Below are 17521 nucleotides of genomic sequence, written 5' to 3'. Positions count from 1 at the left end.
GTTCTAGCGTGTTAATATGTTTCATGGAAAAAAGGTTGGAAATAGGTGTCTCCATAATAACAAACTAAACAGCCTACATGTCACGACGTGCGATCGTGCTACTCGCGCTCCTTTCGCTCACGTGACTCAACCAGTGGCTGTAGCGCTCTCTCAACAAACCCACGCACACGCCTCCCGCCCTCCCCACCACTCACTCAGTAACAGCCTTCCTCACTGCCTGACATTCAGCAGCAGGTCACAGTGAAATATACATTTTTAAGAGAAATGCGACGGGGCCGTGGTGAAACTTCGAAATAGCCCAAAATCCCGCGACCAATACATTTCCCCCCACCGACATCGTTTTCAGAATAGCCCAATTTACTAGAAAATAACGGACATGGCAACCCTGTATCTGTGCGACAGCCCTACGTCACCGTTAGATCATAGGTGGAACGCCACCACCTCGCGCAACCACAAACTGTTGTCTACGACCGCCATCTACCGGATTTATACCGTACGTACATGCATAAACAATTGGTTCCGTGCAATGTTGTACGGTAGACTACTAGAGGGTGCAAAAGAGACATCCTTTTTATTCTGACACGCTTGCTCACACACAAACATGACAAACAGACTGGCTCAAGATAAATAAACCAGCCCGCTTCCAGCCTAGTGACTCTGCTGTTAACACGGGCCAAAGTTATCCCGGAATAAGGACAGCACGCATGTGCCGTCAACCCGGATGTAGAATTTGTACGATGCTCTTCCCCCATTTTAATATTTTATTTGACATTGTTGCTAACTGTGTCAAAAATAGAACACGTAGTCATTTTATGGCACGCTTGAACCGGTCTAGACCGGGATAGACAGAAGTGTCGCGTGAACTGTCACAGCTGACAGCAGTGGTAGCCTACTGAAGCTTGGCAGTACTGTAAGCATAACAAACCTTTGTTTTGAGGCTGTAGGCTCCCATTTTGTTATTACTTTAGTTGAATGCTTCATAATTTGATTTGAATAATTTTAGCCTACAAATTATTTATTAGCTAATTCAGGTTAGGCCTAAATAATAGGGAGTAGGATAGCCTGTACTAGCATTATTGCCTATCACTAACAGAGTTGTTTTGTTTTTGTTTCCATAGAAAATATAACTCGGAGGACCTGTCATCTGTCAAAGTGGCGTCTAGAATGGACTTCCGCGGTAGAAAATATGAGAGGGGCAGCAACTGGTCCGACCCAGAGGTGGCCGAACTTCTCCAGCTGTGGTCAGATGAGTCGGTCCAACTCGAGCTGGAAAGTTGCCTCCGAAATCAACATGTATTTAACCGAATAGCGGACGTCCTGCGGGAGAACGGCATCTATCGCACTGGCGACCAGTGCAGGGAGAAGATAAAAAAGATGAAGCTGGAATACCGCCGCATCAAGGACAACCACAGGATGATACGCGGCGGGAGGTCATGGAAGTTTTATGATGTTATGGACCGGGTCTTAACGAACCGACCGGCCATAGCCTACTCCTCATTGGGCGGTGCCGTTATAGCCCACCAGGTCCTCCAGAGCCCCCCTAGTGGGGCAGACGCATACCTCCATGGTCTGCCAGGTGGTGCCTTTGGTTCCGCTGCTTCGGGCGGGTTCTTGTTTGGTCATCCACCCAAGCCGGGGGAGCTGCTGGAGATCAAATGCGAGCATACAGAGTCCGAGGACGGATTGCTGAACTCCGATGCTGCTCCCCCAGAGCTGCTGTACCATATCGAGTCTGGAGATGAGCATGACACTGATGGAAAGTCTGCCGGGCTGGACCAAGAGGATACGGTCGAGATGGCTCGAGGAGAACGCACGACGAGCGCGCGATTCTCTCCTTCAGGTTGGCTAAAAATGCCTATTGCCCGGTATAATTTTGCATGGATATTCATTCCCTACTTTTATAAAAGTGAGGGTATTAGATGCAACTATTATCTTGTAGTCCTAACACTTGGTATGCTGTATCATTGCGCAAATCGAACTGAAATTTGTCCTTGCAAAAACACACTACATGATTACACTTTGATTTGTGCACATACACTCCTCTGCCTATGTATTTATTTGTACAGTGAAGATAAAATTAGTACATTTGGCCCTATACTCCAGCATTTTGGATTTGAGATCTAATGTTTTATATGAGGCAACAGTACAGAATGTCATCTTTTATTTGAGGGTATTTTCATACCAGTGGAGACTCCTCAGAGGAGGAAGGGGAGGACCATCCTCCTCAGTGAATAGATACAACTATACTAAATATATTCACGTCACCAAATAATTGATTAAAACACACTGTTTTTCAATGAAGGTCTACGGTAGCCTCAACAGCACTCTGTAGGGTAGCACCATGGTGTGCCCGGAGGACAGCTAGTTTCCGTCCTCCTCTGGGTACATTGACTTCAATATAAAACCTAGGATGCTCATGGTTCTAACCCCTTTCCATAGACTTACACAGTAATTATGACAACTTCCGGAGGACATCCTCCAACCTGTCAGAGCTCATGCAGCATGAACTGGTATGTTGTCCACCCTATCAAATGACAGAGAATGAATCTAGTACTGAAAGCATAAGCTACAGCTAGCTAGCACTGCAGTGCATAAACTGTGGTGAGTAGTTGACTCAGACAAATTAATTTATTCAAAAATGAAGGAGAAGCGAGAGAGGGAGAGAGAGCTAGCTATATTTTGTTGTATTTTTTTTCTCACTTTCACTTAGATAGCGAATGTAGCTAGCTACCTTAGCCTACTCAAACACCTGGCTCAAACAGAGAGGGATGCTATGTTAGCTAGCTGGCTATGGCTAGCCAACACTGGAACTCTTCCAAGTCAAGGTAAGCTTTTGGTTTTATTCATTTATTGCCACTGGGGCCCGCCGGTGTAACTGCTAAACTACTTGCTGACTGTACACTGTACTGCATTATTGAAGCGGATTTACTAACGCATTAGTTTTAGTAGCTATGTTGACTATGACGTTAATATGGTGACAACGATGTAGTGTGTGTGTAGCGGTTAGCAGTTAAGATATGAAGGTTTAGCTTGGAACTTTTTTTGCCTGGTCACAGATAGCTGATGTGTTGTGCACTGAAGTCCACAAGGGAAGGGAAAAGGTGAGAGGAGGAGAGCACGTAGATGCGAGAAGGAATTATATCACGAGTGATCATGCTGTTTGTATGTGGCTGCTATGAAAGGGAACTGTGTTTGCGTGTGATCAGGGGTGTATTCATTCTGCCGATTCTGTTGAAAAACGTTTCTTAAACAAAGCAAATGGAACGAAACGGGGATAAACATACCTGAATTTGTCCAATAGAAACTCTGGTTTGCAACTGTTGGACAAATGATTACACCCTAGATCAGCTAGATGCAGGCAAGAGTGTTGAATGTGTTACTGTCTGTCACCTTGATTACTCTGATTTTTCTCTCGACCTGTGCACCTACGTTGTAAACTTTCATTCATAGGCTAGGTTGTAGCAACCTCATGATGGGTATGGGGAAAATTCGAATATCATGTAGGAGCCTAAACCTAGCGATGTTACATTGAGATGGGTGAATAGAATATGAATGACAGTGGTCTAATATGCTGTAATAGAAATAAGGCTCATGGAAAAAAATAATCGTCCTGCATCACCTTAAATGGCACAGACTGTCACCGTTTCATACATATCTGTTTTACCGTTTAGAAGTAAAATCACTTTATGTATCTAGTCCCCCATTTGAATAATAGTTTTTTTCTTCATAAGTATTCAGACAGCTACAGCTGCCTCTGATTGGGAACCAAACCGGCCAACATAGATCTACACATAATAGATATTCACCATAGAAATAAACACAACACAGAAACTACACACCCTGGCTCAACATTTAAGAGTCCCCAGAGCCAGGGCGTGACAAATACCCTCAAATAGAAGGTGACATTCTGTACTGTTGCCTCATATGAGACATTTGATCTTAAATCCAAAATGCTGTAGTATAGAGCCAAATTAAAAGTTTTAGCTTCACTGTCTAAATAAATACGTAGGGGAGTGTACGGAAGTGGATATATCATGTAGCTGGAGCGCATGATAGCTTTGAATGACAGTAAGTATGGATTTAATAAGCAAAATAAGGGTTTGTGATCTCTTATCCCTTCTTCCCTCTTCTCTCCTCTCTCTCTTTCCATCCTCAGGTTTCAGTGATCAGAACCAGGCTGGGTCCTCAGGCACAGGGGCCTCCATTGCTGGTCCTGATGGCCGTGACACAGGGAACCAGCTTGACCCAGATGCTTCCCGACCTGCAGCCCCTGTGAGGCAGAGGAAGCGTCGGCGTGCAGGTAGAGGGGCCGGTGGGGGTGGAGGGGGTCGATGTGGGGGCCGGGGGCCCCTGGACGAGGCCCTGGTCAGCTTCCTGAGCTGGCAGCGGTCTGCAGAGGAGCGGCTCATCTCCCTGGAGGAGGCACGGCTGGAGAGGGAGGCGCAGGCAGAGGAGAGGCGGGAGCAGCAGGAGGAGAGGAGGGCGGAGCAGGAGAGACAGCATGAGCTCCGTCTGTTCAGCATGTTCACTGGGGCCCTGGCCGCTGTCAGACAGACTGCCCCTACTGCTCCACCGTTTGCTCCTACTTTCTCTACTGACTCAACTGTACCCTCTGCCACTTCTGGACACACCACTATACTTAATGCCCTATCTGCCCCAGCTACTTCGTCTGTCCCATTTGGCTGTCCTGCCCCAACTACAGAACCACCACCATCCATCCCAGCCCGTTGCCTCACTAAACCTAAGAGCATACTGGCCACACTAAGTGGTGCAGAGACCCCTGGCCACAGTGTCTACCTGTCTCGCCGTGGCAACTCCATTAGACAGCACCAGGGAGTTCTACAGGAGGGCTACACCCAGTACCACGCTGACAAATACGAGCACACTGACAACCCCAATGTGAGTCTCCAACACTGCTGCTGCTCCGCATGTTGTGAAGAGTCGTTCCAGACCTGTGTGTGGTGTCATTTCACTTTGTGGCAAATGTATCTGTAAAAAGTGCTAGACAAATAACAATTGATAGATTGATTGAAAGATAGATTGATAGATTTAGGTGTCTCTCGTCTCCAGGGCATCATCAACATGGGCACCAGTGAGAACAAGCTGTGCTATGATCTGCTTCACAAACGGGTGAGAGAGGGGGAAGAAAAAAGAGGGGAGGGAGAGCGGTTCATGTGGTTGCTCCACATTGCTAATCACTGACTTTGTCAATCAGAGTGATACATTCTTTATTCTATGGTATTGACCAGCTAGTGAGGTGTCTGTTGGAGATGTGGTTCTGTACTTACTGTAACTATATATCATCTGTAGCGCTGTGCATTACACTCCTATTGAATGTAACCGTTCTCTCTCCGTCCATAAATCAAAACCCTTTTTGTGCCACTGCCTCCCTGCCACAGATGACCCAGCCTGACATGCTTCATATCGACCCAGCCTTGCTGCAGTATCCTGACTGGAAAGGCCACCGCTTGTAAGCAATCACCTTGTATGAGGACTCCATATGTCATGTGGAAAAGGATGGCTATGGTACATGTATTCATTAGAGATAACTGAACTACAATTCAATAACATGTTTATTACACACAATAAATATGTTGAATAGAGCAGTGATAAAGATAAGGATGATGAGGATGTTAATAATGATGGTGATGGTATCCCCTCTTTAGTCTGAGAGAAGAGGTGTCCAGGTTCCTGTCCCACTACTGTGGTTCGCCCAGCCCACTGAGAGCAGACAATGTGAGTGAACTGAGCTCTCCTCAGCCCTTAGTAGTACTGTATAATGGCTCTAGTCTAGTGTATAATCCTGGCCAATAGGGAATAGGGCTGTGATTGCAGGATGAATCTATAAAGCTAGTGTCTTATTTGTGTGTGTGTGTTCAGGTTGTTGTGATGAATGGCTGTGGTTCCCTCTTCTCATCCATAGCCGCAGTGCTTTGTGACCCGGAAGGTTAGTTCAACTCAGTAGACTCAAGAAGTATGTCCAGTTGTTTCACATATGTCTCACATATTATATTTTTAAATATCATCCATCCAACTGTGTAAGAGATGGTGTTTAATTCATGGCTTTCAGTGTTTGAATGTAATTGAATATTGTGAGGTTTATCCTGACAATGTGTGTTTTAGATGCAATCCTTATTCCAACCCCATTCTATGGAGTGATCACTGAGGATGTGCATCTCTACAGCGGTGTTCGGCTCTTCCATGTTCACCTCGACTGTGAAGTAGGCCTCCTTTCTTGAAAAATAAAAGGAGAGCCGCACACTCTAGGAGCTCAGATGCAATCATTTAATAACCAATAACCAACGTTTCTACCCTGATGAAGACAGCTTGTCTGTCGAAACGTTGGTTATTAGGTTATTAAATTATTTCATCTGAGCTCCTAGAGTGTGCGGCTCTCCTTTTCTTTTTGAAGTGTTCTTCTCCATTAGCCAGCACCTCGCCTAAACAGGTGTGCGTTTCTTTCGCCTCCAGATAGGCCTCCTTTCTTAACATAATACACCCTATACCATAATATCACCCTGTGTTGTATTGTTGTATATGTTATTTGATGGCTCATTTATCTGGACCATATATTTTCTTGTGTGCTTGTTGTTTGTGCTTTTAGCCTAGTGACAGTGGCAGTCGGCCTTTCCACCTTACTGTGGACAAACTGGAGGAAGCTATGAGGAAGGCAACTAGCGAGGTAGCCCCCCCCCCCCCTCCAAAACAGAATAGTTATCCATTGATAAAATGAAGACACCGGTACTAGAATGTTTCATTGGTGTAACTGTCCCTCGGTGTGGCCCTGTCTGTCAGGGGGTGACCGTGCGGGCCGTGGTCCTGGTGAACCCCCATAACCCCCTGGCTGAGGTCTACTCCCCTCAGGAGATGACTGGCTTTCTGGAGTTTGCCAAGAGGTGAGATTTCTCCTCATATCATATTACCATATTGTACAATATTTTTTCCCTCTTGCGCATATAACGCAGAGTATCATGACTGTAGTTGTGTTTTAAAGTGTAACCATAAACCAGCTCATTTGTACAACACACTGCTCCCTACTGATAGAGGCCTTTTACTGCCTGCTTGTATTGCCTTTGTAAACATCATAAAACGGTGCAATAGAAATTCATAGTAAATGATTTCTCTTTTCCTCCCTGTTCTCTCCATTCCTTCCCCCCTGCCTAAGGCATAAGTTGCATGCCATTGTAGATGAGGTGTACATGCTGACGGTGTTTGAAGACACCTTCCACAGCGTCCTCAGCATGGACAGGTATGATGCACACACACGCACACACGCACACAAACTCTCCCTATGGAATGTACATTAATAATGGTGTGCTTACAGCCTGCCGGACCCCCAGAGAACACATGTGATGTGGGGAATCAGCAAGGTAAGAGTTTAAAGTGAGTGTGTGTGTGTGTGTGTGTGTGTGTGCATGCGCGTGTGTGTGTGATGTGTGTGTGTGTGTGCATGCATATGCATGTGTCTGAATGTGTTTGTACATACATGTTGTTGTGGGGGCTATCTGGGGGTTATGTGGCCATCCTCTTAGATTGTCCCCTGTCTCCTGTGTGTTGTCCCTGTGCAGGACTTTGCGATGGCAGGAGTGCGTGTGGGCACTGTGTACTCTGATAACAGGGACTTGGTGGAAGCTCTGGATAAACTGGGGACGTTCCATGGTGTCCCTGGTCCCATACAGCACCAGATGGCAACGCTACTCCAGGACAAAGGTACGCATACACACACACACACACACACACACACACACACACACACACACACACACACACACACTAGATGAGAGGAAATGTCATCCAAGTAGGGAGCTCAATCTACCTGTGTTCTACTCTGTAGATTGGATCGATGGGAAGTTTCTTCCAGAGAACAGGCTGAGAATGCAGGCAGCTCACAGGTACATGACAGGGGAGCTACAGAGCCTGGGAGTCCCCTACCTCCACCGGCCTGCAGGCTTCTACATCTGGGCTGACCTCAGGAAGGTAAGGACACTGAAACACGGTTGGGGTTACTGCATGGTGTGAAGCTGATGATTTGGTTCTTCCTGACATGGTTCCTCCTCCTCTCTCTCTCTCTCTGTCTCTCTCGGTCAGTACCTGCATGAGCCGTCATTTGCGGAGGAACTGTCCCTGTGGAGGTGTTTCCTCAGACACAAGGTGGTGCTGAGCTGTGGCCAAGCCTTCCACTGCTCCACCCCCGGCTGGTTCCGCATTGTCTTCACCGACCGACAGCAACACCTTACGCTCGGTACGTTCAGATGCTTTTCTCCTCTCATGATAAGGGGGCAGGAAAACAGATATAGGGAGACGTTGATCTTTTTTCCTCCTCGCTTTCTCTTTTCGCCCTCTTCTTTCTTCTGTCCTGTTTTCCTCAAATTCCTATCTCTTCATCTCATTCTGTGAAGTCATACAATGACATGAAAACTAAATCAAAGGGATGGTGTTATGTGGTTGTTGTAGGCATGCAGAGGATCAGGAAGGCCTTGGAGGAGATAGATGGGGCCACATCCACCCCTGACACGGGCACAACGAAAGAGGCCACAGAGGAGAAAGGGACAGAGAAGACAACACAGGGGGACACAACACACACACACAAACCTCTGACTGATAAGTCAACATCCTTGTCCAAGAACACATCATCAGAAGAGCCAGAGGAGAAGGATAATCCCACCCCTGATGCCATCCCATTGGTCAGTGAAGACTTTGTCCTGCTCGACTGCCAGACGTCCCACCCCACAGAGAGTCTGGACTCCCTGATTGGTGCCCTGAGGCAACAGATCCACACATCTGACTGGCTGGAGAAGAACACTCCGGAACTGTCTGCTGGGGAGGACCCAGAGCTGCTGGATGTGTTCAAAGACCTGCTGGACAGAGCCAGGAAGTAGAGGAGAGGAGGGGATGGAGAGGAGGGGATGGAGAGGAGGGGAGGAGAGGAGGGGAGCGGATGGAGAGGATGGGAGGGGGAGGGTGGGAGGGAGAGGTGGAAGGAAAGGACAGGCAAGAAAGGACATCCGTCAGGATAGGCTGCAGGAAAGGAGACAAAGGTTCCCCAGTTTGTCCACATCAGGATGTCTTATTTTTGAGTTGTAATGAGAGCTGTTCTTAATTATTTCAGCCAGAAGTCAGTGTATCAGGCTGTGCTGTAATCTATGCAGTTCTGTTCATTGAATGCCAATGTTGACTCAAATGAATATACTGAGTTAAGTTTCAGTCTCTGTCAAATACATTTTGTAACTCAGTTATAACTCGTTTTCTGGTTGTGCTGTAATCCACTTTAATGATTAACCCGTGAATATGGTTATACGTTTATGATGTGGTCATCTACAGTACATTTCCTGAGCTTTTAAGAGAGTTGTTTTTAATACTGTATACATATGTACAGTAAATGGTTCTGAATATTTCACCAAGTCTTAATGTTGATAAATTGGTCAACTTTCAATAAAAGCCTTATTTTTACCACTTGTGGAGAAGGACAGGATGTGTTTTTCCAGATCAATTCGAGTGAAAGCCTAAATACTGTAGACTACATTTTTTAGTTGGTAAATCAAGGAAGTGAAACTGACATGAAATAGTTTTGAAACCCAAATGATTGAAGTATAATGTTGCCTGTTTTTGTTACTGTAGATATTCCAAGTACACAACATAATCTGTTTTAGCCTGCCTCTTGATACATAGTAATCAACCAGTAAAAGTTGCATAAGCTGTTGTTGACAGTTTGGCTCTGGGTTGTTGGGGTTTTTCCATGATGACCCTGCTCTGGCTGGGGACTAGAAAAGGAAGCTGGAGGTCTTGATTTGTGTGGGGGTACCCAGGTTTCCTTTCCTGAGCTCTACACACACACACACACACACACACACACACACACACACACACACACACTGTACAACCCCCTGTTCACCAACACATGGCAGCTATAATGTCATGGCTGAGCGGGAGCATGTGATTGATTGTGATCTAGTGAAAGCGTCATGTTACTTACTCTTGTGGGCGAGGTGTGAAACACAAAGTGTTTGTGTGTGTTAATGTGTGTGTGTGGGGGGGGGGGTATTTTTCCCCACAAGATGACAACCTGTCCTTTGTTACACCCCATGCAGAGTGAGGGAACAGGGACCAAGCTTAAAAGTGTCATCACCCTTCAAAACAGATATAAAATACAGTAAAAAAAAGAAAAGTTGTTTGACTATCGTCCTTTCACTACCACGGTGGATATGGTAGAGGGAGACAGAGCTGCTTTCACTTTCCTAATGACATGAGCCTTTGTGTCACAGCTGTGGGAACTCAAACACTGAGTACGGGGGTTTCTACTGTAGTGGTGAGGCGGAGAGCAACACAGAGGGAAATATATATTGTGTTTTTCTGACTGTGGTACACTGACAGTGTGAGTCACTGTATCAGAGTGTTTGATGGCAATGAGCTCATTGTACAGTAGTCCATCACGCGTCTGACTAGCTCCTGCTCTCCTCATGCTGGGGAGATTTATACAAAGCTTCATCACACACTCTAATCCAGCATTCAGGAGTCCACAGTTCAGACAGAGTTCAACATAACAAGATTGTCTGATCCTCTGTATCAACAAAACAAAATTAAAGGTAAGATGAAAATGTCCTATACAATCTGTCTGTTGCTAATGTCGTGTAGCTGATTTACTGTACATTGCTCTGTTGGTTTATGGCACCATTTTAATTTATCTTTTATATATCTTTATAACTTTGAACTGTTACTGATAAGGATTAACGTTTTTAAACAGATTGATACTGTAGTAGATTTACCTGTGAATGCTCCACCCTCTCTCTCACCACACCACCCCTTCTCTCCCTGCTCTCCCACTTTCTCCCTGTCTCATTCTCTTTTCTCTCAGCCCTCTCAGTCTGTCAGTATGAAGGTGTTAGAGATGGGAGACTCAGTGAGTCAGTTCAGGTTGGCTGAGTCGTGTGTGGGGCTGGCAGGGTGTCTGTGTGTGGCCTACTCTGTTTGGACCCCTTGCTGGCTCAATGACCAGGGACTGTGGTCTATAGGCAACAACAGCACCAACACAGACAGTGATGGTGACCAGACTGGGGGCATCATCTTTAACGGTGAGTCAAGAAGCTACATTGACCGTCAGCATCAACTTTGGCTCTGTACAGCATCAAATTTGGCTCTGTTTGACTCAGAATTAGAGATGTTTATTACCCCTGTGTAAGCAGGGTGTATTAATGTCAGTGACATGTTTATACAATTTAGTTTATGATGTTACGGTAATACTAACTGTTTTTTAAAATTTATTTTACCTTTATTTTACCAGGTTATTCTCATTGAGATAGAAATCAGAGACCTGGTTGCTAATTCAAAGTGTGTGGTTGCACCTAATGGAATGCTTAAGGTAGCAGATGTACAAGGAGAGGCTTAACTGTGAGTGTTGTTGAACATTTTAGTTACACTTAAGGTTGGCTGTCTGCCTTTGGCACTGTGGAGTTTTCCCTCAGAATCCCAGTGATGTGTACAGGTGTGGACTTGCTCCTGAAGCAATCATCCACATTCTCAGAGAACAGGAGGAGAGGTAGATGGGAGGGGGATGTTAAACTTTTAGGGCTGAAGAGGGTGTACAACAGGTAATATACACATCCCAAATTTCTCCACCAGTGCTGGGCCAAAGAAAAAGCTGATGTTAAAGATAGAAAAGCTTGCATACAGTTCATGCTGCTCCCCTGCTTTATTCCTGCACCCATATACTGTATATAAATGGCAGCGAAATATGCCGTGTGGAGGCGTTTCTTCTATTGATTAACTTTTAGGGCCTCTCACAAACCTGACAGGTTTGTTAGGTTAGCTGTTTAGTGTGGTTTTGAGGCAGTAAGGGTATCTGATTAAATCAATTGCCTCTCACTGTTGTTCTCTGTTTAGTATGACATCAAAGAGGGACAATGTTAGAATGATAGATCAGCAGTCAATTTGACAATAAATGACATTGTGTATTGTCATTGCATTGACAATGGTCCTTGTATTCGTCTCCGTTCAGAATAATTATTGGGATCTTGAAGAGTTTTTCAGAAGTGACATAGCCGGTTGTTATTGCTCTCTCTTCTATGTTGGACTTGAATATAGCCTGCAGATGTAGACAGGTTTAGACATGAACTCTAGTTCACTGCTGAGAGGAAGAAGAGCTCAACGCCCACATAACTGAGAAACACTGTCCGAGGCAGAAATTATTACAAGTCACTGTAAAATCATGTGTCACTGTTTACATATTATAACCCCTCTGTGTGTGTGTGTGTGTGTGTGTGTGTATGTATGTGTGTGTGTGTGTGTGTGTGTGTGTGTCTTCAGCCCTGGAGGCAGAGCAAGTGTTTGGGGTACTGTCCTTCTTCATGGCTGTGAATTCGGGGGCTCTGTGCCTCGTGTTCGCCCTCTGCTGGACATCCCAGACAGTGCGCTCCTACTCCAACACCCGTTCCCTCCTCATGTCAGGCCAGGCCCTCTACCCCACCGTCCTGCTAATCCTCACTCTGGGACCCACAGGTCAGTATGGGTCCAGGGCACAGGCCTGAAAGGAAGAAAGTGTGCATGTGTAAAGTATTGGAACAGGGGCTTTGAGTCCACATCCTGCAAGAATCTATCTATGTTGCTTTTAACGATGCAAAACATGTTTTGATCAGTGGAGGCTCCTCAGAGGAGGAAGAGGGGGACCATCCTCCTCAGTGAATTTCTTACAAATAAAAATGGTAAAACATTAAAAAAGTTATCATTTTTAGATAAAACTCTACTAAATATATTATCGTCACCAAATAATTGATGAAAACACACTGTTTTGCAATGAAGGTCTACAGTAGCCTCAACAGCACTCTGTATGGTAGCACCATGGTGTAGCCGGAGGACAGCTAGCTTCCGTTTTCCTCTTGGTACATTGACTTCAATACAAAACCTAGGAGGCTCTTGGTCCTCACCCCCTTCCATAGACTTCCGGAGGACATGCTCCAACTTATCAGAGCTCATGCAGTATAAACTGACATGTTGTCTACCCAATCAAAGGATCAGAGAATGAATCTAGTACTGAAAGCATAAGCTACAGCTAGCTAGCACTGCAGTGCATAAAATATGCTGAGTAGTTGACTCAAAGAGAGAGAAAGCCAATAGTTGAACAGTTCTGAACAAAATAATTTCTTCAAAAATGAAGGAGAAGCGCGAGAGAGAGAGAGAGAGAGAGAGAGAGAGAGAGAGAGAGAGAGAGAGAGAGAGAGATTTCGTATTTTTATTTCACTTTCAGTTTCACGTAGCTAGCGAATGCAGCTAGCTAGTTTAGCCTACTCAAAACACCCGGCTAAAACAGAGGGATGCTTTGTTAGCTTGCTGGCTATGACTATCCAACACAACACTGGTACTTTTCCAAGTCAGGGTAAGCTTTTGGTTTTATTAATTTATTTCCATCGGTGCCCGCCGGTGTAACCGCTATACTGCTTAGTGACTGTAACGTTACTGCATGATTGTAGGGGCTTTACGAACGCATTAGTTATATTAGCTATGTTGACTAGGACGTTACTTTAGCTAATAAGGTGACAACGATGTAGGCCGTGTGTAGCGGTTAGGATATGGTTTGGCTTGAAAAGGTTTTATCGCCTGGTCACATACTGCTGATGTGTTGTGCATTGAAGTCCACAAACGAAGGGAAAAGGTGAGTGAACTGTGTTTACAAGTGATCAGGGGTGTATTCATTTATTTTAATATTTTTTTGTTGTTAATTTTTTTTATTTAATCTTTATTTAACCAGGTAAGCCAGTTGAGAACAAGTTCTCATTTACAACTGCGACCTGGCCAAGATAAAGCAAAGCAGTGCGATAAAAACAACAACACAGAGTTACATATGGGGTAAAAAAACATAAAGTCAAAAAATACAACAGAAAATATATATACAGTGTGTGCAAATGTAGCAAGTTATGGAGGTAAGGCAATAAATAGGCTATAGTGCAAAATAATTACAATTAGTATTAACACTGTAGATGTGCAAGAGATTATGTGCAAATAGAGATACTGGGGTGCAAAAGAGCAAAATAAATAACAATATAGGGATGAGGTAGTTGGGTGGGCTAATTTCAGATGGGCTGTGTACAGGTGCAGTGATCGGTAAGGTGCTCTGACAACTGATGCTTAAAGTTAGTGAGGGAGATAAGAGTCTCCAGCTTCAGAGATTTTTGCAATTCATTCCAGTCATTGGCAGCAGAGAACTGGAAGGAATGGCGGCCAAAGGAGGTGTTGGCTTTGGGGATGACCAGTGAGATATACCTGCTGGAGCGCAGACTACGGGTGGGTGCTGCTATGGTGACCAATGAGCTAAGATAAGGCAGGGATTTGCCTAGCAGTGATTTATAGATGGCCTGGAGCCAGTGGGTTTGACGACGAACATGTAGTGAGGACCAGCCAACAAGAGCGTACAGGTCACAGTGGTGGGTAGTGTATGGGGCTTTGGAGACAAAACGGATGGCACTGTGATAGACTACATCCAATTTGCTGAGTAGAGTGTTGGAGGCTATTTTGTAAATGACATCGCCGAAGTCAAGGATCGGTAGGATAGTCAGTTTTACGAGGGCATGTTTGGCAGCATGAGTGAAGGAGGCTTTGTTGCGAAATAGGAAGCCGATTCTAGATTTAACTTTGGATTGGAGATTCTTTATGTGAGTCTGGAAGGAGAGTTTACAGTCTAACCAGACACCTAGGTATTTGTAGTTGTCCACATACTCTAGGTCAGACCCATCGAGAGTAGTGATTCTAGTCGGGTGGGCGGGTGCTAGCAGCGTTCGATTGAAGAGCATGCATTTAGTTTTACTAGTGTTTAAGAGCAGTTGGAGGCTACTGAAGGAGTGTTGTATGGCATTGAAGCTCGTTTGGAGGTTTGTTAACACAGTGTCCAATGAAGGGCCAGATGTATACAAAATGGTGTCGTCTGCGTAGAGGTGGATCTGAGAGTCACCAGCAGCAAGAGCGACATCATTGATATACACGGAGAAAAGAGTCGGCCCAAGAATTGAACCCTGTGGCACCCCCATAGAGACTGCCATAGGTCCAGACAACAGGCCCTCCGATTTGACACATTGAACTCTATCTGAGAAGTAGTTGGTGAACCAGGCGAGGCAGTCATTTGAGAAACCAAGGCTATTTAGTCTGCCAATAAGAATGCGGTGGTTGAGAGAGTCGAAAGCCTTGGCCAGGTCGATGAAGACGGCTGCACAGTACTGTCTATTATCGATCGCGGTTATAATATCGTTTAGGACCTTGAGCGTGGCTGAAGTGCACCCATGACCAGCTCGGAAACCGGATTGCATAGCGGAGAAGGTACGGTGGGATTCGAAATGGTCGGTGATCTGTTTGTTAACTTGGCTTTCAAATACTTTCGAAAGGCAGGGCAGGATGGATATAGGTCTGTAACATTCCGCCGACTCTGTTGAAAAACGTTTCTTAAACGGAAGCAAACGGAACGAAACGGGGATAAATGTGTCGCTGTGTGCAGCTACGTTGTAAACGTTCATTCATAGGCTAGGTTGTAACAACCTCATGATGGGAAAATTTGATTATCACGTAGAAGCCTAAACCTATCGATGTTACATTGAACTGGGTTAATGGAATATGAATGACAGTCATCCAATATGCTGTAATAGAAATAAGGCCATGCTCATACAAAAAAAATCATCCACCCTCATCATAAACGGCACTGACCGCCACTGGTTTCGATAGAAGATTTCCCATTCCTGTCACTGCTTATGTTAATCTAGTTTCCCTTCTGCTTACTCCTGCTTTATGGGGGAGGAGCTTTTGTCGAGTGTTTTCACACAGGTATATTAGTAAAGATGGATTGCTTGTGTATTGCCTACAGTAAACACTCAGATTCCTCTGTCTAGACTCCTTCTATCTACTGATGATGACCTGACGGACTCCGCTCTTCCCTTCTCCTCCCTCTCTGTCTCTCTAGGATTCTTTTTCCTCCTCAGCTGGTCCCTCTTCACCTACCAGCACCGGGCAGAGATCAGCGATGACTTTACCTGCCTGGGCTCCTCCTTTTGGCTGGGCGCCCTGGGCTGGGCCCTGCTATTGGTTGCTCTGCCTGTGGTCTTCCTGGTGGAGCAGTGTGTGGTCCCGGACATCCTGCCAGATCTCATGAAGGCCGCTGAAGGGTGGCGGGGCGCTTCCCAGGTACCGTACGTCCAGCGCTTGTTCACCGTGAGTCACCAGCATTGTCATGAAGACCAGAGTGATGAAGACGTTGAGAGAGGGCTGAGGAGGTACATGTCTGTACCCTGAGAGGAGGAATAGAGAGGACACAGGACAGTGATGGTGTATTAGTGTAACCTTCTTCAGGTTCAGACACTGAGCTGACTGCAGAACTGGACTGGACTGAGCACACAGCTGATAGGGGTCCATGTTCACTAGGGAGAGGAGCTTCTAGTCCATGTCTGTATCAGAGATTTCTCCACTGTAGGAGAATGTTCACAGAAGCACTCTGAAAATATGTAATATTAGACAAATAAAATAAAATGTTGTTGGTCGCACACACATATTTTGCAGATGTTATCGCAGGTGCAGCGAAATACTTATGTTTCTAGCTCCGACAGTGCAGTAATACCTAACAAACCAAACCAAAACACACAAATCCAAAAAATAAAGAAATAAAGAAATAGCAGAACGAGCTATGTCAGAGTCCGGAATATATATACACTGCTCAAAAAAATAAAGGGAACACTAAAATAACACATCCTAGATCTGAATGAATGAAATAATCTTATTAAATACTTTTTTCTTTACATAGTTGAATGTGCTGACAACCAAATCACACAAAAATTATCAATGGAAATCTAATTTATCAACCCATGGAGTTCTGGATTTGGAGTCACCCTCAAAATTAAAGTGGAAAACCACACTACAGGCTGATCCAACTTTGATGTAATGTCCTTAAAACAAGTCAAAATGAGGCTCAGTAGTGTGTGTGGCCTCCACGTGCCTGTATGACCTCCCTACAACGCCTGGGCATGCTCCTGATGAGGTGGCGGATGGTCTCCTGAGGGATCTCCTCCCAGACCTGGACTAAAGCATCCGCCAACTCCTGGACAGTCTGTGGTGCAACGTGGCGTTGGTGGATGGAGCGAGACATGATGTCCCAGATGTGCTCAATTGGATTCAGGTCTGGGGAACGGGCGGGCCAGTCCATAGCATCAATGCCTTCCTCTTGCAGGAACTGCTGACACACTCCAGCCACATGAGGTCTAGCATTGTCTTGCATTAGGAGGAACCCAGGGCCAACCGCACCAGCATATCAATCAATCAATCAATCAATCAATTTTATTTTATATAGCCCTTCTTACATCAGCTAATATCTCGAAGTGCTGTACAGAAACCCAGCCTAAAACCCCAAACAGCTAGTAATGCAGGTGTAGAAGCACGGTGGCTAGGAAAAACTCCCTAGAAAGGCAAAACCTAGGAAGAAACCTAGAGAGGAACCAGGCTATGAGGGGTGGCCAGTCCTCTTCTGGCTGTGCCGGGTGGAGATTATAACAGAACCATGCCA

The 17521-nt window shown here is 45.3% G+C and overlaps 2 protein-coding genes across 2 annotated transcripts; both read left to right on the top strand.

Annotated features, from left to right (window-relative positions):
- Window positions 1–714: 714 nt before the first annotated feature.
- accs (1-aminocyclopropane-1-carboxylate synthase homolog (Arabidopsis)(non-functional)) lies at window positions 715–8927 on the top strand. The gene is made up of 16 exons (XM_041838003.1): window positions 715–910; window positions 1119–1840; window positions 4157–4899; window positions 5071–5130; window positions 5400–5470; window positions 5667–5736; window positions 5881–5947; window positions 6124–6221; window positions 6605–6682; window positions 6796–6896; window positions 7166–7249; window positions 7325–7370; window positions 7569–7710; window positions 7835–7977; window positions 8089–8242; window positions 8455–8927. The coding sequence occupies exons 2-16, from the start codon at window positions 1165–1167 to the stop codon at window positions 8877–8879; spliced, it is 2958 nt and encodes a 985-aa protein (XP_041693937.1). The 5' UTR covers window positions 715–910; window positions 1119–1164; the 3' UTR covers window positions 8880–8927.
- A 1372-nt stretch (window positions 8928–10299) lies between these two features.
- LOC121531418 lies at window positions 10300–16541 on the top strand. Its single transcript, XM_041836661.1, has 4 exons — window positions 10300–10583; window positions 10853–11069; window positions 12301–12492; window positions 15932–16541. Exons 2-4 carry the CDS (start codon window positions 10871–10873, stop codon window positions 16258–16260), a joined length of 720 nt encoding a protein of 239 aa, XP_041692595.1. The 5' UTR covers window positions 10300–10583; window positions 10853–10870; the 3' UTR covers window positions 16261–16541.
- The last annotated feature ends 980 nt before the right edge of the window (window positions 16542–17521 follow it).

The sequence above is a fragment of the Coregonus clupeaformis genome, chromosome 19, assembly GCF_020615455.1.
Source record: "Coregonus clupeaformis isolate EN_2021a chromosome 19, ASM2061545v1, whole genome shotgun sequence".
NCBI classification, from domain to species: Eukaryota; Metazoa; Chordata; class Actinopteri; order Salmoniformes; family Salmonidae; genus Coregonus; species Coregonus clupeaformis.
Note: the sequence above shows the minus strand (reverse complement) of the source record. Positions and strands in the feature narration are given on the sequence as shown.